We start from the raw sequence: 26,812 nt of genomic DNA, 5'->3' as shown, positions 1-26,812 counted from the left end.
TTTTTTATTATAAAATTATAATTATACTCTTTCTTTTACCAAAACTAACATTGCTGGTTTTACTAAAGCTGACATCATAGATAATTATACACTTTTACAGTCACCTTTTAAGTTTTATTATTTGTCGAGCAAGCCTAAAATTGTCTTATATTGAGTAATGTGGCATCACACACCCTTCCACCAAGCCACAATCATATTCTACTGATCTCAAAGCAAAATAGGAAGCAATAAACAATACATTACATCACTTTTTAAAAAATCAATTTACATAAATATGCTATTTTATACTCGACTGAACAACATTATTTACAACATCTACAGTCAGTCATCAGGATTCTTGATATGGACTGAGCTACAGATAATGATACTTTGAATAAGACTGTAGCCACTCGCTGACATCGTCATAGCTCTCGGCCATCCACCGCACGTTGGCCCGGACTACCTCGATGGCCTGCTCAAAGCTTTGGGTTGTTGTTCCAAGTTGATTTACATTCTCGTCTCGCAGCTTCTCAAGCTGGTAACCACAAATGCATTAAAGTAAGCCATCCATTTTGCTCTTATGTTCGTGGGAGTGCCATTGCTTTCAATACTGGTGACATGCAGTGTTACAGAAATGCCAATAATTATCAAGCAAAGTTCAAAGAAAGGAAAAGCACTTTCATCATGTATGGGTATCCATCTTTCCATTCATATGTAACATCTAAACTGAGATATATTTTAATGGAATCTCGTATTTAAAATCCTTACTGCGGTTACAAGACTGACATGGGGATTAAACTGCCAACTCCATGCAGAAAAAACCTAGAGTATTAAATTTAACTTTGGTCTAAGTGGTCTCTCACATCTCTCTCTCTCTCTCTCATGCACATGTGCATGCGTGCAAACACACACACACCAATATTCTGTAATAAATAATTTCACAAATGACAAGTGCTTCACACTTAAGAACACAGTAATAAAATTTTCGGTTACAAGAAAGGATGAGAATTTGTTCTCAGATGAGTGACTACCATCTTTTCAAAAAGGATACTGCTACATGAAGTTGGAAGAACCTACTTTTTGTTTATATTGAGTTATTTCGATTTTTTCCCCACGTTTTAATTCATAATTCTTTGAATTTAACCCAATACTGCATTGGAAACTATGGATAACAAATTGTGAAGCTTAAAATAAAATTTAGCCCTTAAATTCACTAAACATGTAATGACAGCAAATATGAACAAGCAAAGGGATTCTACTTTGTGAGGTTATGTTCAGGGGTGCAGGGTGTACAAAAAGTGGAATAAGAATGAGGGAGTTCAGAGTACAGGTTTATGGATACTGTACCTGTGACAGTTGGAGAGGGGTATTCATGTACATTGCAACAGCAGACACCATCCTTGAAATGCTGGAGAAAGCAACACCGTAGCTGAAACAGAGAAGCACTTCATAATATTCTGCTTTATTATGTCATCTTTGGTGATTTTTATTTGCTTTCCAAAATTGCTTACATTCATTTTCGAAAGTCCATTTAAGTCGGTGGTTTTTATTATGTAAAACTTATGTGTAAGCTGTTCTCTCACATACATATTTGATGTTCACAAACTGACAATTTTAAAAATAAATGAATAACCAAAGGCTCACTCACTAGCTCTGTATGGTGTCCCAGTTGTCCCGCAGAAAGCTAAATGCTAGTGAATGTCCCACAACATTGTTCGCCACAGCTACAAATACACGCGCACCATCTTGCTTCCGAATCCCTGAACTGTTTGAGGTGATCCAACTCAGGTACCTGTAGCAAGACAAGCAAGTTGAAAAGTTACAAGATGTAGACTTTCCACTGACTAATCACTGGAACTTGACTCACTTACCGAATGCTGCATTTGTAGTATGTTGTCTAAACTGCACTGCTCGTTCAGAAATGTTAAAATGGTCATAACATATCTGGCGACAGTTACGACACTCCACACATTACAAAATCACCTGCTATTACAGAATCTAAAGACATCATCAAGTTTACTAAAGCCCGCAACTGGATCCTATCCTGAGCCAGGTGAATCCAGTTCATATCTTCACAACTATTTTCTGTATTATCCAGTTTCATATAGTCTTCCATCTAGGTTTAGGTCTCACAAGTGTCCCTTCCCCAGAAGTTCTGAAGGCAATGTATCGTATCATTTCCCCCCAGCATGTGCTACATGTACAATCTGTCACAACCTTCTTCATTTAATCATTCTAATAACATTAGGTAAAGAGTTAAAATTATTGTTACTTCATATCATAGCTAAATAATTATTAATCCTTAATTGTCATGTAGAATAATGATACTAAAATGTGAAAGCTATAATTATACGCAATGGGATAGTGTTCATTTATTATTCTTATAGAAACACAAGTCAACTACAATTTTCAAGTAATATGAATCGAAAGACAAGTGTTTGCCATTGTCGAGGAACTTTGTAATAAAGTTACTTCTTAAAATTAACACCTGTCAGACATCATCCATCAAGATTCATGCACTCTATTCATAACATTCTTCAGCACAAAAACAAGACCAGTGATATGACATTCATTTCTTCAGAAATTACTGCTTGACAGCCAATGAAGACTTCAAGGACTCTGTATAAACACTGAATAATTTCCTGCTATGGCAACATTTCTTGGCCAGTCCATATGCACAATCTGAGAGCTTGTGATTTATTTTTATGGGGCTACTTCAAAAACAAAGTGTTTCAGACACGTCCGGCAGTGTTCATTTCATTCAACAGATACACTGTAGCATAAATAGTTCATATGATAACTGATAGATGTCAGCAATAGTAATGGCACCTTGGCAGATGAACCTCCCAACTCATGAATTTGACCATCCATCATGTTGGTATTACTGACTGTAGGAAAATAGAAGAATGAGTTTTGGAATGCCTTCTAATGGCATAATCTCCATATCATGAAAATCTAATCAGTCCCTTTTGTGTTTTTATATGGCAAAATGTAGTTTATCGGATCACTGACACACAGCATCATGCTGCGTACTGAGAGACTGACTACATTGTTTCATTCATTCATATTTAGAGTAAGCAGCGACTTTCTCTGGCATTAGACCTAAATGATATAACACTGATACTCTGTTAATCTGCTGATCATAACAGACCATTCCCCCAGTATAAATGTACTGTTACAAAGTTGGTCAAGACAAAAAATTATTAGACTTCAAATGTCCTCTTTCTTCATGTACAATATCAAGACATGTTTCAAATGTTGTAGAAATTCATAGAGAAGATATATTATGTTCTGTAACCATTCATTTATGGTAAGTTTCTGACAAAGTTTTCCGGCAAATTATCTCACCTGTTGAGAAGCCATGGCTCTCTAGTGCAGCCCAGAGCTTCCAACAAATGCTCCTTGTCAGAACCAACATTGGACGACAGATACTTCTCCCATGCAAACTTCCACACATCTGCTCCACCATGCTTTACTGCTGTACAGTATACCACTTCTTTCTGGTTTGGAGATATCCTATGGATATCAAGATTAGTTCATATTACAACACCAGAGTCCTGTGAGATGAATTCTTAACTGACATTGCACGAACTGCATGAGCTGAATGTGGCCACATGTGGCTCAGAGCAAGCTCGTGTGAACTTTTTCCCTTCCTTACCTAAAGCAAACTACTTTTTCAAAAGAAACTAACAACCATGCAATGTCATTACTACTCTTGATTCATTTTCTAGAGGTCCTAGGTTCAAATCTTGGCCCACAAACAGGTCATTGATACCAACGTCTTTCTTCAGTTTTCTCAGTCCCTTTAGACCAGTGCTGGGATAATACCTCAAAAGGGACCATGTCCTTCCACATCCTTTACAATTCATCATTCACATTCTGCCTACCATTTGAAGGTACATAACCACTGCAGTTAGAGAAACCAAAAGTTAATCAGTCACTAAATCCTTTCTTTTAAGAAAATATTTCCCTATTATCAATTTTGACATTATCCTTTCATCTCATCATCTCAATTTTCAAAATGGATGCCACACTGAATTTTGTGTGCCTTCTTATTTTTCCCAATTTATTTTGTCCTAACCATCCTGTGTTCTTATGACATTTCACTCTGACCAAACTATTCCATCTCTATGAAGTCCAAACATTTTTATAAACTCTGTTTTCAGATATTTGTAACTTAAGTCTTTTCCCACAGTAAAAGTACAGTTTTAACAACCATACAAATTAATGGACAAAAGAATTGTTTTATAAATTTTCCTAATTTTGCACACTTATATGACATTGCTGTCCGAGGACTGGTCAGACTTCCTGCACCGCTTACCGGCAGTGATAATGAGTCTGAAGCATTGGTGGAATAACTGGTAAAGGAAAACCAAAAAGTGCTTCGAGGAACCTGTCTCAGCATCCAACAGTTCCTCACAACATTTAGGAAAGCCATAACATGCTTGGTTACCAGTTGTCCTTCAGACACTATTTATAAATTTAAATATTTTTATTTTGCTCCAAAATCTCTCAAATTATCCCTCATAACATTCTGGTGGATCATAACCAACCATTTCAAAATCACAGCTCTAGAGTATAAGACAGAAGAACAGTAGCAGATGCGTAACTTACAGGCCAGTTTCCCACACCCCTTCAAGTTCGTGTGACATCCACTGACGATATTTGTTCTTGGCGTGCCAAACACAGAACTCATGGTCCAGCCTGCAGGCCCAGGACATCACCATCACCCTGTTCAGCAAGTCTAGGTGGGTGTCCCCCTTCCTGTCTTCAAACTGCAGACTGTTATAAACCTTGTCCAGCAGTTGCAGTACTATACGCTGAAACACAACGTGTAGTAAAATGCAACGCTTCAATTAAGCTTCCTGCATTTGTAACTATGCAACAAGGACACCTGTTAAATGATTAACTCATCAGTGTCAGCACAATTAACATGATCATTTAATCATTTAATGTATTAAAGGATCAAGTCACTGTGCAAGTTAATACTTTAAATTCATCCAGGAAAAAAGTTGTCTCATGTGGGAAAAATGTAACCCCTTAAAGATTACAGTCATGCTTGCATGACAAACAGGGCACTGGAGGAACCTACTACAGATATATAAATTTTATTTCATTATCACATAAAAATGTATGAACATAAACAACAACTTATTAGTAATGTGTAGGCTTCTGAAATCATTTGGTAATAATTATAATATGTTACTGGTCTTGTAATGTTACTTACAAGGCCATACATTTTTTTAAATGAACAAATTACATGTTCATATTATGGGTTTCCAACCAAAGTATCGTATCTTACTTCCAAGGCAGTATAGGTTTCTCCAAAAATGCTGCCAAAAAAAAAATGGTCGTCTTCCGAGTTGCAGCACCATGCAATCTGGTAGAATTTTACCAACATTTTAGGTTAGGTTGTTGCTGCCTCCATCATCAGTCTGATGAGTAAGCCATGTGTGAGGAATCGGCTTGAGATATAGGAACCAATCAGTCAAAACAGCCATGGCCAGACCAGTGGGGAGTAGGGTCAGGATCGGGTGAGGGACTGGAGCCAACAGGAGAGAGAGAGAGAGGGGAAGGAAGAAGCAAGAAGAAGAATCTGAAAAAAGCAGCCTTTATAAGGGCCCCATGAGGACCAGAGGGTGGATCACTAGACATACGGGAGGCAGGTGGACATAATGAGAAGGGCAAGAAATGCAGGATATACATGGGGAGAAATGGACAAAATAATACGAGATCGGAGATTGGAAATAAGGACTTGCTGGGGTTGAGTGGTGTCCTGAATATGACGGTGTAGTGGCCAGGGCAGAACTGGTGTATTGGATGTTGTGAAGGAATCCCAGTAGGAGAAGGCAAGAAAAGGACGGAGAAGTCCAGAAGGTGGAGAAAGGCCCTGGACAGGCAAGCTGTGGAGGTGAAAGCCCCAAAGGGAGAGAAGCCTGAAGGGAAAGAGCATGCTGGGAAAACCTTGGATTAGAGGCAAGAACTTTAGAAACTGTATGTCTTCGTTAGATGAGATTAGTAAAGGCACTAAGAACATTTAAAAAAAATTCCCAATATAACATAAAAGGCTTAAAAAATAATTAAATGGACAACCTGTATATTTCAGAACTTTCTATCAGCAGCAACCATCGTATTTGTATACGAATAGTTTCAGCTCACTAATTATACACTTGGTAAGTATATTACGAGTAATGGAAATTGATTTTACTGAAACCAAAGTTTCATGTGCATTTCCATTAGTGTCCACTTATTTGTTCAATGACTCTGATACAAGATTGCATCACAAGCATGACAATGGAACCCTCAGTTTGTTTCAAAGAAAATGACAGTTCTTAGCCAAAACCAAAACTGAAATATGAATAAACGCCAATGTCACATACCTTGAAGTTGCCATACGCTGGAGTGAGTGCCAGCATCGTGTCCAGATGCTCCAGGGCGGTGAACGCTGCAGACCATGGGAGGTACTCCACATCTGTAATGAGCTGAGACGTGAGGTCCAAAGCGATGCTGTACTCTAACCGACCCGAAAGTGCCAGGTTAAGTGCATCGTCCAAGAGCTGTGCTTTCGTCACATCTGGCAGGTGCTGGAAGCTGGATATCAGTAGCCTCCAATTGGTGTGGTCATAGTTAACACGATAGAAACCTGTTTGTACACACAACAGAGTAGAAGGGAAGCCGCAGTCTGTCATGCGACATAAACCTATTTTAATGTAAGTAGTACGAGCAGGCCAAACAAGACTCACACCAGCTGTTACTATGAGCATCTCAAACTGGACTCTCCTTCTAGAGATGGGTGGAAAATATGAAAATTATGACAGTGCAAACTTTTGAGCTTAAAATATCCCAAGAGCAAAAATTACGCTTCATTAGGCTATAAATTTCTATCCCTTTAAGGAAGATGATGTGTTATTATCATGCCCTTAAGAGTGAGACCAAGTTTGATACAAACAGAACAACACATAAAATTGCAGTAATGTATGTATTAATCTTTAAACATCAGGGAGGAGACAAATGGTAATGAGCATCCCCAAAATTTAATGTGCCTCTAACTTTGTCATTCCCAAATATTCTGTCTTTGATACACTTTCAAACAATTTTATTAGTTATCTTTATACTGCATTATATTTTGTAACACACAAGAATGTTTCATACAAAATATGTAGCCATGTTTATAACCTACCATCACAGCAAAATTCACACCTAATTTCTGAGCACGTCTAACTCACTAAACATCACATCTGAGTGATTATCATCTCTGTTTCTAATTCAGGATGTCCTGAGTTTGATTACTGACCTGAGGTTTATCATGTCTTATAATAATAATAATAATGAATAATTAGAAACAAAATAGGCCAAAACCATCTCCTTCCAAGTGACGATCCTCCAACCGAATCCCATTTTATTTATCACTGCAGTTGAAATATTGTCACCAAATGACCTATGAATCAACTGTCTTAAAACAGGCCAAGACCACTTCATCTCACTTTTTTTTTAATTAGCCTTTCATAGCTATGCTCAAGTTGATGCTGTAGAATCACAAGCTTGAGAAAGGACCGTTACACAAATTAAGAACAGAAATAAACCTGTCTCCTGGATGTTGAACAGCACCCAGCTTCTGCTGTCTGGCAAGTTCTCCACCACTGCAGACACCACATTCTCAAGCCAGAGCTGAGGTCGAGTCGTGTTGAAGTCTGGTTTCTCCTGCTTAGTGAATGTAAGTGGCACCCACCATGTAGCATTACTAATAGTATTGGAGTCCTTGTATGACAACAGGAACCGTTCCTATGAACCAGTGAAATAACTTATGAGAATTTCCTCTGTCCTCATTGTAACAAAGTCCATGGAAATGTTTCAAGTCCACACCTTATATCATTTAGCTCTGCATTGTGATACCAAGCTGATCATCCATTAAAGGATTTCTACCAAATGTCTGAAAGGATTCATAGTTTTAGAAGACACGAAGGCAGTCATTCTTCCTTTTAAGATCCTATACTCTAATGTATTTATACAGATTTTACAGAGCCATAAGACAAATCATGATACACAGTCGACATCACGTGCCACCTGAACAGAACAAAGCGAAAGCGTTTTCATCTGAAATTGAATTAAAAGTCAAAAAGTGTTATTTAGGTTCATTTTGATGTAGTTCAAGCCTAAAGATGGAGGCAGAATATTCCTCCAAACTTACTCGTCTGCTCGCCTGTTCACCGACTGATATACCCACCCATTCAATTGCCTGCTAACTGCTTATAACTTGCTCACTTCTTTACTCATTTGCTCTAACAACCATCCATTTGCCACTCGTCCACTAACCTAACCTAACCTAACCTAAGCTAACCTAACCTAACCTAACCTAACCTAACCTAACCTAACCTAACCTAACCTAACCTAACCTAACCTAAGCTAACCTAACCTAACCTAACCTAACCTAAGCTAACCTAACCTAACCTAACCTAAGCTAACCTAACCTAACCTAACCTAAGCTAACCTAACCTAACCTAACCTAACCTAAGCTAACCTAACCTAACCTAACCTAACCTAACCTAAGCTAACCTAACCTAACCTAACCTAACCTAACCTAAGCTAACCTAACCTAACCTAACCTAACCTAAGCTAACCTAACCTAACCTAACCTGTGAGATATATGCAGAGCCATTCTTGTAGTTCCTGGTGACGGTGACCACTGGGTATCCTGTCTGCAAGGTCCATGTGTCCATTATCTCCTTCACCGTCATGTGTAAAGGAAGAGAACCGTCTTGGTGAGCTTGCAATGTCAGCTGTTGCCATAGATCATCCTGACGAGCACTGCTAAACTTGTGGGCTTGTAGGTAGTTAGTAAGTCCCCGCTTGAAGGTTTTCTCTCCGAGGAAGTGGTTCATCATTCGAATAACTGATGCACCTATTGTGCCAAACATTTCCTTCAGATTACAATTTTTTCCAGAAACTATCGTTTTAGTTTCAGTAACACGTGAATATTCACATTTCCTCCTACAGTAGCCAGATCATCAGTGCAACCTTCATTCACTGTCACAGATGACTAAACAAGCAAAGAGGTAACTGATGCAATGATCACATGATACGAAGAACACACAGTGGCAATAACCTATGTCAGTTTATTTATTTATGGTTCGCTTAACAACATTGTCAGCAGCATCAGATGACAGGGTGATTAATCAAAAAAAGGAATAAAGAAGGAAGAACTCATGGCCTAATCTAAACTATCCCAGCCCCTTGAGGGACTGAGGAAAACCAGGAAAAGTCTCAGTCAGGATAGCCAGGCTCTGGGCCTCCCCAAATATGAAGTAGGAGTACTAACCACTCAGCTGTAGTGTTCAGTACGTATGACAAGGTAATATCTAAGTCTGTCCTTAAAGTGTTGAGAAAAACTATCAAGAAACTCAGTCATAACGGCACCAGCCGAGATTCACAGAGGATACTTTGAAGTATACATATATTGTATTTTCACTGAATTAACATACGCCATCTTTGCTGTATTTCTCATCCACCTATAATATACGTAGCTGTCTGTATGTTTGAACAAGCACATAATTTTTCTATTTCTTTAAAAATATTTCATTTAAAAAACTACTGGATAAAAGAATGTTTCAGACAAAATTCTTATAAGACAATGAAGTTAAATCCTGATATGATTATGTGCATTCCTTCGATGCAATGAGCCAAAACATCCTTCCTCATACACTTTCAGATTCTCTCAATAAACATAACATAACATAAAAGTGTGTGTCAAATTTATACATCAGTACTCCTCTCCAGAAATCAGTGCTACAAACTGCTCATATGTACAAATTAAACATACCTTTACAGTACGACACTCTGTCAAAAATCTCTCGTATCTGGTCCGTATGCTCAACAGGCACCGAAATTGGGTGTGATGATTCCAGAGCATCCAGCATGAACACTTCCTGCAAGTGATCTCTGATGAACTGATCTTTGTTCTTCCAGCTCGGTTCCACCTGCAAGTTCCCCACGTCACAATGGTTATGACAGTTCTTGCTTATCCCACGTATAGGACAGCTCTCATTTTTTAGAAACTGAAAACTGCGCATGTTTTCAGGGGTTTATCAGGAACAGTATATAATTTTTATATATAAATACATAACATTCTTATCACAGAGAAATATAATACAAATGAAATCAATTCTCTTGTGTATTAATGAAATAGATTGCTGATGGCCTCATTCTATGCTAATCAAATCATTGTAAACTTTCACAAAAAAAAAACAAAAAACAATTCTTCCTACCTCCTCTCTCCACCATTCCTTGTGGTTGTCTATTTTGTACCATCACAACACACATCATCATTTCTATCAGCTTTACAATAAAAGGTGTGAGATATAAAGGAACATAACCGACCTCTTTATGTATGTCAGAGATAAAGTCATTGTGAACTCACGTGATGCAATCCTTGGTAGCCAATGAATGTGGCAAAGCCCTCTTTAAGCCACAAATCATTCCACCACCACGGTGTGACGAGGTTTCCAAACCACTGGTGGGCCAATTCGTGGCTCACCACCTCAGCCACTCGCTCTTTGTTCACTTCTGTAGAAATGTTAGCATCAAACAGCAAAGCTGATTCCCTGTAAACGCGATGTGAGGAAGAGTGCAACATCAGCTTCGCAAATAGGTTTTCTACAAATACTTTCTTAACTGTACTCTACTGGATAGCACTCTCGTCATCTGTTCCCCCCAATTCCCACCTACCACTTGATCTAACCTAACCTACCACCCCAAAAAACACTCAACCCGAAGGCGACAACTGCAGTGTTTGCCAAAAACATTTGTCACAGCCTATCTCCAAAAGCCAATGTTACGCATTCTTAGTGGACATTCATTACAAGGGAATTAAACATAATAAATAGGGAGCACTGCCAGAGAGCAACACTAAAGTTACAGGAGGAAACGCTTGGGAAACGTGTACTGATTCTGGTTGAGCATTAAAATTGTATTAAATTATGTAACTGTCTAGTTAATACGGCTGAACGGGTGAACTGGTTGGAGAACGGAGCACCATAGTAACTTGGTATTCTGTATAACGCAACCCTGTCTCTTGCTCCTCAACAAGAAGCAATCAGAGTATAGTAATAGTAAATTTAAACTAAACTGCGTACAGGAGAGTCCTCCTTGAGAAACTTACGTATAGTTGGTCAACTGTTCAAGAAATTCCCCTCTTTATGTGGAACCTGAAGGTTCATTAACTTGTCCATAAGATCCCACAACTGGAATCTATCATGAGTCGCTGGATCTAATTCACATCATCACACCCTGTTTAATATTTATTTAAATATTATTCTCCTGTCTGTTCTTTGGTGTCACAAGTGGTCTCCGTCTCAAGTCAAGTGACCGCAATAGGAATGACTAGAAAAGTGAAGGAAGGAAACATTACCAGAATTCAGACTTACTATTTCCTTGTTAATTTAATACTGCTTCACCAACTGCAGAGGCTACGTGAAATTAAACAAGACGATGATTATGAATGAGGAACCGGTAAGGATATGAAGTGGTCTTTCCATATTTTAAGGTAATATTCCAGCATTTGCCTGGAACAACTGAGGAAAACCAAAATAAAGGTCAGTCATAAAGCCTGTCTCTGGTCCAAGGTTTAAAAGTGAGAGTTTCTGAAAAAGTCAAACAGATGTATCACGACACGAAAGTTACCTAAAAGTGATAAGACCCCAGTTCTCCATTGCACTAAAACCAAAGTCAGGGAGGGCCACCATGTCCTGTTTTGGCAGTGGAAACGGTATGTTGAAGTACGTCTCCAGGTAATGCAGAATTTTCGGACCAATGCTGGCTGCGTAACTTGTCTGGGGCAGTGCAAACTCACGGGACCACACCGTGAACCTATAACAGAAAGAAACAGCACCTCCTGTGTAGAACGTATTACAGTTTTAGAGGATTAGTGCATAAGAAAGTTTCTTCAAACTCGAAGGATCACAGTTCTTTTTGATTCAGGACAGTTTGTATTCTAAGTACCCAGAGGCAAGTTTCGAAATGACATTTCGTTAGGTTCTGTATTTTTGCTAGCTCAAGTATTTTGCATTTGGAAAAACATTATTGATAAACAGAACTGAAATGCACAAATTCGTGCTCAACGCTCAGTTACCACGATGCCATAACAACCAGTCTCCTGAACTCTGACGGCATTCCAATAATTGAAATATATACCTCAGACTAGAAAATAATTCATCTACATTTCCGTGTTAAATCTGACCTGAAGCTGTCCTCGGAGAGATTCATCATGGTTGCATCCAGAGAGTGAAGATCAGAAATGATGAAAGCAACGAGATACGTGGACATGGGAACAGTCTCCTGATAATGGTCCCACTCCCAGCCTGGAATTTCAGACCTACCACACAATCAAACCATCAGCAATAGCTTTACCAGATTACTTCACATTCAGGAAAGTGTATTTCTTTCTAGTGCAGATTTAATGTGACAAGTTGTTTTTGTCAGAAGAGGTTTCTACACATTTATTTTAAATCTATAAAAATATTAAAATTAAATATGAGAACAACAGACATTGAAAACCAGATGGCATTGTTCATGTTGATTACAGCTGTGAAAACTAAACAAATAATAATTTGGACAAAAGATAGATTGAATCAGCTGAAGAGAAACTCCTAATATGAGTGGCCAGATTAACCGTCATAGATTTTAAGAAAAACACGGAACCATTTAAATATCTATAATCTGAATAAGAAAACGGAAAGCATTCAATAATGTATATTGCTTCAAATGCTCTTGGATAGAACACAATATCAGAAGCAGTTCGAAAGATACATAAACATCAATACTAATACCATTTATAATAAAGGATTACAAACTGAGAAAGAACATGGTGACTGCGAGGTTTGAAAAGAGCATAGATACAAACATCTCAATAAAAGTTAATGACACGTTGGTTATAGGGGTGGCCAACTTTATAATTAAGGGGGAAAAAACACATGTAGAAATGATTAATTAAACTTAAAATTGTTTTAAAATTCATCAAATTATTAAAGAAATAATCTGGAACAGAGATGTCTAAAAATAATACAAAATAACAATTTATGAATTTTGTTTATTCTGAATAAAGATGACGAATGTACGAAACAGACAACGAATCACTTGCACTGAAAATCTGCAAATATAAAATACTCACTGGGGATATTGCTTTTGACTTGTGTGTTAAATAACTCGTCAACGTTCTTGAATGTTTGTATATTTTAAACTAATTTAATTTTAACACCAAATAATGGACTCTTAAGCACAAAAATTAAAGGAAAGCTATGCAAAGTATAAGAAATGATAGAATTATAAATAAAATATTTAGAAGAACATGCTAGAACCCAAAATTTGTTAAAATAATTAGAAGATAAATGAATACAGAATATAGCACATAACCCTCTTCCTCTCATAGACAAACACGCCCTACCAAATGCTGCATGATTGTCTAATTTGGACTGAATTACTGGACAATCAGCCACTGCGTTGCTTGTAACAGTAACTTGCAGGTATCCAAGGTATAATCTACTCCATTCTTTCTGACTGTCTATGATAGAGTCTCTAGATACTCACATGGGTTCTGTAAACCTGAGAGGCATGTTGGAAAGTGACGACAAGTTGGCAGATCGAGCGAGGCTGACCGTGAAGCGGGCTTTGAATGCCGGCTCATCAAAACAAGGGAATGCTCGACGAGCATCTGTTGGAGAGAACTGGGTGCTGGCTAACCACCTGCAAAAGTGTTACACAGATGTCAGCGGCTGACTAGTACCAACACTCAGTTAAGAATCCTCCTCTCTCTATTGAATCATTGGACTGAAACAATACAAGATCATTTCTAGGATGTTATTTCTCCGTTTATAAAAAGGAGTAATTTCCAGATGTGTCGAGGAAAATATCTCTACTTATGGTTCTACAAGCAGATGTCACTCGGGAGACCTAGGTGTAGATGGGAGGATAATATAAAAAAAACAGTGTGTGAGGAATTTGACTACATTCAATAGTCTTAGAAGACGATACAGTGACAGTTTCTTGTGAACTTAATTGAAATTCATGTTCAATTAAATCCTTTGCTCTTTATCCTGATATATCATACATTGGTTGTTGATTCTCGAAAAAATAAATATTAACCCGAGTTAATTTGGGACAATATTTTTCTTCTCTCACAAACTGAGTTCATTTGGGTCATGAATAAAATATGTATATCAGACTCTAATCATCAGTAAATGACAGACTACTGTACTTTCGGAAGCCAAAGGAATTTATATACAGGTGTACATAAAATATTGTCAAAAAATTAAACAGCAGTAACTCACAAATTATGATAATAATAATAATGTAAAATATATAATATATATAGTCATGCCTGACAATAAATCTATATAATACATGTAACACGTATTAAAAATAAAATGTATTTCAGAAATAGCCACTGCACTACGTACCTCAGGGGCAAGGTTTGTCTCAGGTACATAGAAGTAAATATCCCGCAAAATGGTGAACAGATGGAATAATAATAATAACAATAATGACATTTTTTCACATAGAGTTAAATCCAGAATCATAAAAATGTGCACATACTCACCGTTTCTGCCCTGTTCCAGGATCAATGTAACTGCTCCTATAGAAACCTTGTAGAAGATCATTGATCTGTCCAAGGAATTTGATGTACAACTCATACTGTACACCAGGCATCAGATGCTGGTCCAAGATTGCACTGTATGTCTGTGCATCTGTATTGTACACATGTTCGATCACCTGAAACATTGCCACTACTGAAATATCAGTTACTGAGTTTCAAAATTAGAACAGAGTATGCGAAAAGTGACGTGCAGGAAAACCGTCATGACACACCAGAATGTCATTCAACAAATTCTGAATCAGGTGCTTCGTTACACTAAATAACAGGAATGTAGTTACTTCATTTTATCTTCAATTTTAATTTTAGAACTCAGATTTTATAAGCAGCACCCACAGAAGGTAAAGTGGAAGTTATGCATTCAGAGAAAAGGCATCAAAATTAATCCTGTAGACTGAAAAATATTAAAAACTAAATGGCTGCATCAAACTCTGGCCACCTTAATCCTGGCACTCAAAAGATACAAAGGAGATCATCTCAGTCCCAATCTTAACCTAATTAATTAATTCCAATTTATTGAGAAACAGACAGTAGCACATGTGGTTAAGAAATTATCCACATTTTATAAAACATGAATGTTCATCACAAGAGCTCACTACTTGCCCCTATCCTGAGCCATATAATCCACAATATACCATTGCACACATAACAGCTTTATCAACAATTTTAATAATATCCTCCCATCTGTACCAGGCTCTCGCAACTGCTCCATTCCCTTCAGTTTTCCTGACAACAAGCATTTGCCATCAACCCGCATTATTCAATGACCCTTATAACTCTGGAACTGTGGAGTCATGCAGATACTGTTGGAATCTTGTTCTGCGTGTACAGACCTGAACATTGATGATCTCCTTCGGATGCAGCTGCGTGACTTTAACAGCTCCTTCGTTCACCTCGATGTCATTGATGTTAAGGGTGATGTTTTGTGCTGCCTCGAGGCACTTCAGTCTGATCCACACCTCACCTGACACTGTGAAGTTGTCCTCCACGATGAAAGGTACCAACTGGATCCTGCGTGTTCAGTCACACGATTACGGAACTGGTAGAAACTGTGGAACAACTTAACCCTGGTCTTCTCCATATGATGTCTGCTTACACAGCTCAGCACACAAAACTTTGTGAGCTATGTTTCCCCACGCTCTTGGAATAAGTTTCTATTTGATCGTGCCCAGTCCCATTAACTTTTTCTAGTTACAGGAATGTGAAGTTAACAGATGCAGTTCAATCTTTACGACCAGAGGTTTGCTACACAGGGCTCAGTGGGGCTTGCATGAGCCCTTTGTTATTGGCAGTCCCGCACCATAGCCATGCGGTCTGAGGCATCATGCTTCGGACCGGTGATACGGAATGCGCGCTGGTTTGAGTCTCGGGGGAGAAGAAATTTTCTCATGAGCTTTCGACCAGTGTATGGGACCGGTGCCAACCCAGCATCGTGAGGAAATTGGGGAGCTACAATGAGTAGCGTAAAACTAGCAATGGCTGGGGGTTTGTTGTGCTCACCACATGTCACCCTATATCTGATTGGACGATCGTTCACCTCTGCTTAGGCATGTGAACGTGAAGCCAGCAGTCAAGTTAGTCGGCTTTGGCTCTCTGGAGCTGTTATGCCATGGAATATTATTATTTGTTATTGGCATAGAAAATATTGGATTGCAGAACCAAAATATTGATACACATACATGCATATATCAATACATCTTGTTCATTCCTATTTCCAAACAATAAAAAAAAAATGTAGCTCTCCAGAGGGAGCTACTTGTTAACACCCTCCCCCCTGATTGTAACGATTTAAAAAATAAGTATGCACACCTAAAATTCATTTTTATGCAGTTTTAAATACAAAAGGCAAAATTAATTTCTTGAAGAAAATTTTAGATGTAAGTCATATTTTTAAACTATCTCTGGAATTTTTGTGGGAGAGGAAACACTATTTTCAAATTTAATCTGTAAGGCAGAAATAATGAGTCAAAAGATGTTCGGTGTGACATTCCTAAAATTAATTCTAAAAATATAAAGTTATCGAAGAATATCATCATCTTCCAACAATTTAATTGGTTAAAACCAATAGAATTCTGGTGCTAACAAGAAATTTAAGGAAGGTGTCATGTATAATTTCAAATCTGTGTGGTCTTTTTTTTTTATCAGTTGTGAAGTTTGTGACACTTTTAACAACACTTTACAATAAAACCACCTTTACAAGGGCAGTTTACAAACATTGCACTGTCACTACTTCAAATTAGGTAGCGTGGAGTCTAAAGTCTATAGCAGTCGTAGCACATTACAATAGACTGCTTATCAGTGGAAAATGCTGTCATGTGATTCATTGGCAAAACAGAGCAACTGGTAATGTGCCTGGCAAACACGGCCAATGTTGTTTCAAAGTTGGCAGCACTGAGCAGTAATTGCAAGGATCAAGTACCAGCTCTCGCACAGTAAGTAATGGGGGAAAAAAATAGAATAGACTATGAAACAAGTAAAACAATGTCAGTTCTCTTACAGATTCAATACAGATCTTCCTTTTAATCCACTCGTCGTGCTAAAATGATTGAAATTGAATTAATACTATCACTGCAAGATCGGTTTTTACCTCCACAGACTACTACAGGCCTAAGACGAGTAATTTGACCTCTGACCTGTAGTGAGTGGGTATGACATGGGTCGGCAAGCGGTTGCTGCTGAGGGCCTTGTGGCTGGGCGGAGTCACATGGTTCCCAGTTCCAAGGGGTCGGAGGTTCATGTCCGCTGCCTCCAGCTGAGAGGAGACGTAGCGAGGCAAACAGTAAAACACCACCAACCCCGTGACCACGTGAGTGCAGACACAGACGAACGCGATGAACACAGCTACGTTCCGACTTATGAAGTAACCTTTCCGGCCGCGCCATTTGCCGTGGTCCACAAAGTTGGCTGCCTGGAGATCAGTGATAGCTGCAAGCGCCATCGCACGTATTAACATTTCACTCACTGAATGTTTAATAATTTGTATGATTCTCTAAAGATGGCGACAGTGGTTGACACATTACATTAATGTTATGTTGGGCATTGTCTATTGACTGTACTCCCGTCTTCAGGTGATTGTTTGTCTTTGTACTGATCGAACACCGGGCTAGATAATACTGTAACCAATCCTTAATCGGAGTAATATTCGTTGTTGTGAATATCTAGTAAGTTATACGGGGCGTTAATTATAACACTTATTAGCCGAAGTGTATATTTCAAACTTCTGTTTGACGAAGTTCTCGCTATTAACTAATGCATGATTCAAACAAGATGGCGGGTGAAAGCTCCAATAGGATAATGTTGCCAGATCTTACGTATGAACTTGAATATCCGAAGACGGATACCGGCTTCAGACTTGACAACCCCGTTCTATGCTCACTTATAACAAACACCTTCAGACTAAGTCTAAAAAGATGAACGAAAATTGTCTTAAGCTGATTCGGTTGCTGACAACACGAGACAGTGTTTGTCAATGTTTAAATGTTACTTTCTCTACAGATTTTTTTTTATATATATATATATTTTCCCCAGTCGTGTAAACAGGAAAGATGTGTCTGGAACAGATTCTAGTTTGGTTAGTTACGCGATTGACAGACAATCTTCTCGTCTTACATTGGACAGATAAACAGTCTTGACGTAAAGATGCCCGTAGTTTACTGAAGTCATTCTCTGTTGCACGTGTCGAAATGATGCCATTCTAACTCCAAGCCCAGTTTCCTGCTATTAAGTCAAGAGTTCGTACCGAGTTCCTGCCCCTCACTTCCTTTCAATCACGTCTGCTGTAAAGGATCGACGTAAATCTCAAGCTGTCAGCAACGCACGGAGCTAGGGAAAGTCGTACAGAAGAAAGAAGGAAAAGACACTTTTCCTTGTTCAGAAACTTCGTCCGAGACTTACGAGGCTTTTTTTTATTTAGTGTTCTGTCTGACGACAGGTCCATATGAACAGGATCCTTCCATCCTTTTCTCTTCTCGGACTGGGACCTGTTCATATACGTTCTTGGCAGATGATCCAGAAGTGGTTTGCCATTGCCTTCTTCTGTGTGTGAATGGAGTAATTGTTGGGATGCCACGGAGGAAAACTCCGTGTTGCCTAGACCACGGCCTTGCCCAACACAAGTTATAAATTCGGGCACCGCCGGGAATCGAACCCGAGACCCCAGGATTGCAAGGCCAGCGTTCTAACCGCTAGACCACCTCATCTTATTATTATTTAGTGTTCTGTGCGACGACAGGTCCATATGAACAGGATCCTTCCATCCTCTTCTCGGACTGGGACCTGTTCATATACGTTCTTGGCAGATGATCCAGAAGTGGTTTGCCATTGCCTTCTTCTCTGTGTGAATGGAGTAATTGTTGGGATGCCACGGAGGAAAACTCCGTGTTGCCTAGACCACGGCCTTGCCCAACACAAGTTATAAATTCGGGCACCGCCGGGAATCGAACCCGAGACCCCAGGATTACAAGGCCAGCGTTCTAACCGCTAGACCACCTCATCTTATTATTATTTAGTGTTCTGTCTGACGACAGGTCCATATGAACAGGATCCTTCCATCCTTTTCTCGGACTGGGACCTGTTCATATACGTTCTTGGCAGATGATCCAGAAGTGGTTTGCCATTGCCTTCTTCTGTGTGTGAATGGAGTAATTGTTGGGATGCCACGGAGGAAAACTCCGTGTTGCCTAGACCACGGCCTTGCCCAACACAAGTTATAAATTCGGGCACCGCCGGGAATCGAACCCGAGACCCCAGCGTTCTAACCGCTAGATCACCGTGGCTATACGAGGTGGTACGCCTTTGAAATGACACAGCTTTCGCCTAAAACAAGGCCTGGCTGGATGGAACCGGCTAAAGATGCTTTATATTTCATCGCTTCCAGTGTGTGTGGACCACCACTGAACAACAGGGACACAAAAAAGACTTTTTACCTTTGATCTTCGAGAGGTCGGGTTCGAGTCCTAACGAGCAAATTTCGTGTAGCTCCTAAACCAAGCGCAAAAGATAAACGGCAAAGCTAAGCCAAACGTCAGATCCTTTCTTCTGGCTTTTTTTTTATTAAAATCCGCCGCACTGAAATGATCAGAATGCTCCAAGCTCCTGTTAACATCTCTCTGCATCGCACATCTACCTCGTGACACATGAAAGTCAGTTCACCGCATGGAACATTCTTCGTTTTCCTTACACTCAGCTGCCAGGACCAAGAAACGTGATAGCCACTCGTTCTACATTATTTACCAGCTGGCCTTGTAATCCTGGGGTCTCGGGTTCGAATTTATAACTTGTGTTGGGCAAGGCCGTGGTCTAGGCAACACGGAGTTTTCCTCCGTGGCATCCCAACAATTACTCCATTCACACACAGAAGAAGGCAATGGCAAACCACTTCTGGATCATCTGCCAAGAACGTATATGAACAGGTCCCAGTCCGAGAAGAGGATGGAAGGATCCTGTTCATATGGACCTGTCGTCGCACAGAACACTAAATAATAATAAGATGAGGTGGTCTAGCGGTTAGAACGCTGGCCTTGCAATCCTGGGGTCTCGGGTTCGATTCCCGGCGGTGCCCGAATTTATAACTTGTGTTGGGCAAGGCCGTGGTCTAGGCAACACGGAGTTTTCCTCCGTGGCATCCCAACAATTACTCCATTCACACACAGAAGAAGGCAATGGCAAACCACTTCTGGATCATCTGCCAAGAACGTATATGAACAGGTCCCAGTCCGAGAAAAGGATGGAAGGATCCTGTTCATAATATAAGGACCTGTCGTCAGACAGAACACTAAATAATAATAAGATGAGGTGGTCTAGCGGTTAGAACGCTGGCCTTGCAATCCTGGGGTCTCGGCTTCGATTCCCGGCGGTGCCCGAATTTATAACTTGTGTTGGGCAAGGCCGTGGTCTAGGCAACACGGAGTTTTCCTCCGTGGCATCCCAACAATTACTCCATTCACACACAGAAGAAGGCAATGGCAAACCACTTCTGGATCATCTGCCAAGAACGTATATGAACAGGTCCCAGTCCGAGAAAAGGATGGAAGGATCCTGTTCATATGGACCTGTCGTCAGACAGAACACTAAATAATAATAAGATGAGGTGGTCTAGCGGTTAGAACGCTGGCCTTGTAATCCTGGGGTCTCGGGTTCGATTCCCGGCGGTGCCCGAATTTATAACTTGTGTTGGGCAAGGCCGTGGTCTAGGCAACACGGAGTTTTCCTCCGTGGCATCCCAACAATTACTCCATTCACACACAGAAGAAGGCAATGGCAAACCACTTCTGGATCATCTGCCAAGAACGTATATGAACAGGTCCCAGTCCGAGAAAAGGATGGAAGGATCCTGTTCATATGGACCTGTCGTCAGACAGAACACTAAATAAATAATAGCATTGTAATCGCTTTATGCATTAACTATTCCCATGCAACGAACCACCTAGTTCGCGTAACGTCGATCACCTTGCAAAGACAAGAACGAGAAAAATGCGGACGAGAATAGGATTTGCTAACTTCGTTTTCGACAGACGACACTAATGAAAGGTGTCTCAAGAACACAGCTTGGGGGAGTCGACTTGTTCATGTCGTAAGTCGGGTATAATTATGCGGGACTCTTTTCCCCGTCTCCTTCTGCCTCAAAGCGGCTCTGACGTGTTGAGAACCTTCGACAACTGGCCGACTTCCATCAGTGATTTGGCCGGAACGAATGCGTGCCGTTAGCCCCCGTGACTCGGTGTTGTGGAGATCTCAGACTGGAATCTTGACAATGAGACGAATCATTCCTTATTTGTAATCGGCTCTGTTCGATTTCCTGACCAAAGGCCACGAAACTTTCGTTCCTAATTAGCTTTTCAAACACAGACATCGTTCATCATCCGATGTTGTGCGGTCTCTCCAGAGAGCGTTGGTTCGAATCTCGGTCGGACTAGCGCCTATCCTGACTGGGGATTTAGCGACACGTAAGTGTCACGTCTACGCCCACCATCAACGCCATTAGAACCACTTCTAGATGTCATCAGTGTTACAACCTAAGCAGCCTGAAATATCGTCTTTAAATGGCCTAATAATTAGTAAATTAAAGGACGAAATCCTTCAATAAAGTTAAAAAGAAACGAGGAAGGCTTAAGGACAAATGGCAGGACTGCAGACGTCTATAAAACTTCTCTGAGATGCCTGAAAGTGAATTAAAAATGTCTGAAAATATTTTCTTTATTAAAAGATTTAACGACGTAACTCAGAAATTCTGAGCATTTGTTTTTTTTCCCTGATCCACATGCTTTGTCTTCCAAGGAAATGAAGTCTGTCTAAAATCTCTTAACGTCTAATAAGTTGTAATAATAACTAAAATGTGTGGGCCAGTAGCGGACCGCGGACCACACGTTGATAAACCTGATGGTACGACGCTGTCGGTACCAGCAGAAGAGTCCGGTTGCGAAACCGAATTGGAATCTGCGTTTCCGTGATCGAATTTTAATCTGGCCCGGAATTAAATCTTACTGGCAGAGGAACGTGGCCTGACCGTCGAAACGCTGGGAGCTGAAAACACGGCCGATGGCTAGAACTGAATCAACTGCTTCTGTCACTCGGGAAGAATATTTTCACCAAGGCAGTTCCGTGATTTTATTAAGTTACTCCAGGGAAAGAAGTGAATACAGCCTTAAAATTGGTCACGGCCGTCTCTTACTGTTCATAATTCAAATCCACCGAAAAAAATAATTAACCCAAACGAAGCTGTGAATTATTAATTATTTTTTGTTGTAGTTCAACTGTGTGTAAAGTTGACATATTTAGTAAACATTTGGTTACGTTTAAGCATATTAAAGTTTCTGTTTTTGTTTTATTACTCTTTATTTATCAGTTTCCTTTCCACAGTACAGTCATTTAATCTTTGTTATGAGTTTTTTATTTTAATTTTCCTGCTAAACACAAAAATAAAGAATTGTTTTTTTGGCTCACTGTGCCGAACTCGGCAAATAAAAACGATTTGTGCAGTCGAACAGTGTCACAGGCACAATATTTAACTACTGGCCTCAAAATATCTTCATTATTTCCTAGCCAGCGTAGACGCGAGGTGAATATCTTTGACGGGAACACTCTTTCGCCTGAGTGCACACTTACAGGCGAACCAAGAGTAACTACGTAAGATTAATTCACGCCGTGAAACATTTTAAAATTGTCACAACATGTAGGCCCATAACATATCAACATTCGATTAAAAACAACATCGATTAGACTCACAAATAACTCGATTTCTCTCGTCATTTTAATATATGTATATATTTAACAGGACATTACTACTGTTAACAGCTATAAACAGCATCGGCACTTGGTACAGTATCGTTCTAACGCATTTATTACAACATATAAATCTAAGCTGTTCATTTTCCTTCTCTTATTAATAAATAGTCGTAAAATATCTCATAGCCTCAAGGAATGTTCCACTCAATCCTCCACTGATAATTAATTAATTAATTTAATCACGATATTGACTCAAAAATCAAATGAATCCCGCGCTTGTGCTACTGACCTGGTATTTCACTTCGTCCGTTCATGCTTGTTATACGACGTGCGTGTGGTCCGTCTCGGGTTGAGCCATTCCGATAACTGACGGGCGCTCCGGTCACATCCAACGCGAGCGAATTGTACAGGCGCCATTAGATCACAGACGGGCGTAACGCGTATAAATGTTTACATGGAGCTAAAAGCTTCCTTTGCTGTCCTAAGGCCCTCCGTATTGTTTGACACATCGGAGAGAAAACGTCGGTGTGAACCCCCACCACCACAACTACGTCACATTGGTCATTACGAGACGCAGGAACGCTCTGTGCAGATATTTCGTCTCTAGAGATCTGATAGGTATACCAGCAGTAGGAACGAGACGACGAACTGACTCCGCTGATCAAGAAACGTGGAATTCGAAGGTTAATTACCGAGTTTATAAAAGCCAGCCACAGGACTGAGTCTTGAGCCAAAAAAATCCATCCGAAATCCCCAGGCCCTGTTTTTTTTAAGAATAGTAGCGGGGAGTAATTTTTCTTTTTTTTTTCAAAAATGTCAGCCAAATCCCGGTCATTTAGCGTGTTGCTTAGTTACTACACCGACCGACCTACGTGGTCCTTCTACATAAATATAGCCCTATATAAATTCCACTCAATTCAGCTAAATTCGGTTTTAGCCATATTACTCTTCAAATGAGTTTTAAACGCGACGAACTTTCAAAATGATAGCCCCCTTATAATTGAAAAAGAAAGACTTTTCAGAAGTTTGCCAACAATCGTCACCGAAACCATATAATACAGCCCTCCCAGTAAGATTTAAATTCTTGAACCACACCTCTAAAAAAGCTCCCTAAACGTCGGCCAGTACAATTCGATAAAGGCTTGAACCGTACAGAGTCCACCCTGACTTCATCTTCGAAAACCTAACCCAACCTAACCTAACCTAACCTAACTTAACCTAACCTAACCCAACCTAACCTAACTTAACCTAACCTAACCTAACTTAACCTAACTTAACCTAACCTAACCTAACCTAACCTAACTTAACCTAACCTAACCCAACTTAACCTAACCTAACCTAACCTAACTTCAAGTTTATTTAAAAATACGAACTTTCAGGCTTCGGTGCTTTAATTTCTGCGCGAATGTCTCGATAGAATCTGTAAGTCTCAGTAAATTCTAGCAAAGAACGAAAATTACGTTCATTGTCTTAAGGTTCCTTTAGAACGCTCAGAGGTCTTACGTCTCTGTGACCCCTTCGAGGCAAACACTGACGGCAGCGAAGGAACTTATTCTCGCAACAAATTTTATATTCTGTTCAATTTCTCTTCCTTCTGGTAAATTCAGTTGCATCTGACATTTTTCCTTCCGATCAATGTGGTCTGTACGCCTACTTCCACGATTTCTGACGTTACTAAGTCCTTCCATATCTGCGTCTGCAGTTAAACTTGAATAAATCTTTCATTTCCATTAATAAAAGCGACGGGGCGAGGGTATTTAACCCGGGACTGGTGGCGTGACTTTTAGACTCCCGCTCGCGCATTGCAATTAGAGCAGCTGGCTCCCAGCATCAGATGCTGCTTATTTGTATCGGCTTACAGTAGCGATGATGGCACGTGGTTGCGATATTTACAGAGAATTAAGAGCATATTAAGTTTGTGGGCGGGGTTTGTGTTACCACTCTGTTCTGAATGTTTGTCTTTCTGTATACAGTCTAAAAGCAGAAACATTAAAATATACAAAACAAGTAAATTTCCCGTCTAAGTGACTGGAGAATCTAAAAAGTAAACATATATCGTCATAAATATTATTTCACAAGCCCCAAAATCCCTCAACAGCATAGCAACGGTCATGACAACACACACGCATCATAAATACTATCCCATAAGGTTCAGAATTCCTTAACAGCAAATTATCACCAACCAATACTTGCCTATTTTATAGATAGATAATAATTTTATCAATTTTGAAAGTGAAATTTGGTCCCCCGCTGTAGGCGAAGGACTCACATACAAGTTTAGGGCGAGGAGAATATTTGGGTCTCAGATGCAGAGATTAACAGGAGATCAGAACGAACTGCGTAATCGAGAGCCGTAGAATTCTCTGGTTTAACTTTACAAAAAAAATCAGAGTGATCACATTAATGAGGATGAGAGGGATGGAATTTGTTACGCCGCGATCTCCGGCCCACGCAGTGCCGAAAGAGAGAGAGAGAGAGCGTCAGGTCTCGAACTGAATGACCTCGCTAACTGACAGGTTAAAATCTGTTTTAGCTTTTTTCTTTATTACCTCGCCTCGAAACGTGTTGTTTCAGCTTTGAAGGTCTGATTGTTAGAGATAGTGTTTTGTTTTTGTGCCAAAGCTGATGAGATCCACAGCTTTCTGCCCCCCCCCACCCCACCCCCTAAAATGTCACCATTCGACCTTCGCCCTGCGCCTTTCCACGGCCTACTCTGTTCACTTTACATTCTTCTAGTTTCATCCAGCTTCAGAAGAGATCTCTATACAGCGGACTGCGTAGGGCATCTTCGCAATAGCATTAAGTTATTCCAAAAAACATCAACTACTTAGGTTAATTAAGCTTAAACGTATAAAGATAAATCACACACTTCAAATTCTGAATATACGTAACCACAAAACAAATGACGACATTGAAATAATTTCGTATTTCCGGTTAAACCATAAATCATGTTACTGACGAAATATACCGGCGAGTGATCGGGAGGTCCCAGGTTCAAATTTATGTCAGAATAGAGACCATCCTCTGTGAGGATTCTAGTGGTTTTATTCAGTCAGTCTAGTCAAATGCACTAATAGCATCTACCTTAAATTTGGCTATGACAATTTCTATCCTAACAATTTTCAACTCTTATTTATTAAACTTCCTATCACTCGACTTTAGTCTGACCTATTGGCATCAGCGTTAAATAAACTCAAACAAAATAAACATAAATAACAAAAGAAGAGCTAATTTAATCGGGTTTTTTTAAGAGTTTCAAGCCATAAGCGAGAAACACAGAACGAAGGTTGGTTTGAACAGATAATTGAACAGGATGGTTGCATCCACAAGGGCTCTTGAACTTTTACGTTCCACAAGGGGACTACACCAGCGACCCAGACTAATCATTGATCAACGTCCAGTGGAGTTTTTAAGAAAATAATTAATAGGATAAGGCCCTTCACCATGTGAACAAGTCAATGAGGATGGGATTGATGGGCATGCAGCACGCATGAGAGGATAAAGACCACTTTGGAAACCGAAAAAGGAGATTTAGATACGTGTGGAATGGATTAAACTGGCTCAAGAACTATCAGTATTCAGTTGTGAGTTCTTGTGATCACTGAAAAGATGCGGGAAATGTGTTGGCTAGCTGAGCAACTATCAGATTCTGAATAGGATCCTGATCGACGGCGTTAACAGAATGTTCGGACGAGAAGCAAGGTCTCTCGTCCCTAGAAATCCTAAGGTTCGTTCTCCTTTTGAAGCAGGAGAGAGAGAGAGAAAGTGGGGTGGGGGTTATAAAGTTGGTTTGAGATTACTAAGGTTCCCAGGCAGTGCCTGCTCGTCCTTCTGGTATGAGTACGTTTAGCGAGGGCAAGGGATTTAGGAGACAGGATGGGTTAAGAAATGGAAAGGGGGGAGTTGATCAGGGTCTTTGGGTTAATTTTGAAATTTTATTTTGGCCTTGGGAGTGGCGTTTGGAAAAAG

General features: G+C 39.8%; 1 protein-coding gene and 1 long non-coding RNA gene across 4 annotated transcripts; one reads left to right on the top strand and one right to left on the bottom strand.

The window, feature by feature from the left end:
• Nucleotides 1–92: 92 nt before the first annotated feature.
• Nucleotides 93–23,344, bottom strand: LOC110829612 (aminopeptidase N). Of its 3 annotated transcripts, XM_022063503.2 has the most exons (17): nucleotides 23,133–23,344; nucleotides 17,254–17,545; nucleotides 15,454–15,631; nucleotides 14,567–14,739; nucleotides 13,558–13,713; nucleotides 12,212–12,346; nucleotides 11,656–11,841; nucleotides 10,394–10,577; nucleotides 9,797–9,953; nucleotides 8,613–8,878; nucleotides 7,563–7,761; nucleotides 6,360–6,622; nucleotides 4,594–4,799; nucleotides 3,328–3,495; nucleotides 1,628–1,771; nucleotides 1,327–1,408; nucleotides 93–514 (listed from the first exon to the last, which is right to left on the bottom strand). In XM_022063503.2, the coding sequence occupies exons 1-17, from the start codon at nucleotides 23,155–23,157 to the stop codon at nucleotides 353–355; spliced, it is 2,976 nt and encodes a 991-aa protein (XP_021919195.1). In that variant the 5' UTR covers nucleotides 23,158–23,344; the 3' UTR covers nucleotides 93–352. The 3 variants fall into 3 exon arrangements, with proteins under 3 accessions (XP_021919195.1, XP_087202941.1, XP_021919196.1); XM_087346815.1 differs by lacking the exon at nucleotides 23,133–23,344 and having other exon boundaries at nucleotides 17,254–17,803; XM_022063504.2 differs by lacking the exons at nucleotides 17,254–17,545; nucleotides 23,133–23,344 and adding an exon at nucleotides 17,118–17,246.
• On the top strand, nucleotides 16,783–17,657 carry LOC147874287 (uncharacterized). Its single transcript, XR_015534624.1, has 2 exons — nucleotides 16,783–17,052; nucleotides 17,216–17,657. It is a non-coding gene; the product is annotated as an uncharacterized LOC147874287 (long non-coding RNA).
• Nucleotides 23,345–26,812: the final 3,468 nt, after the last annotated feature.

Source organism: Zootermopsis nevadensis, unplaced genomic scaffold (assembly GCF_977971745.1).
Source record: "Zootermopsis nevadensis isolate Lab colony 2312 unplaced genomic scaffold, Znev_1.0 Znev_ptg000010l, whole genome shotgun sequence".
NCBI classification, from domain to species: domain Eukaryota; kingdom Metazoa; phylum Arthropoda; class Insecta; order Blattodea; family Termopsidae; genus Zootermopsis; species Zootermopsis nevadensis.
This window is presented reverse-complemented; position numbering and strand designations above follow the sequence as displayed.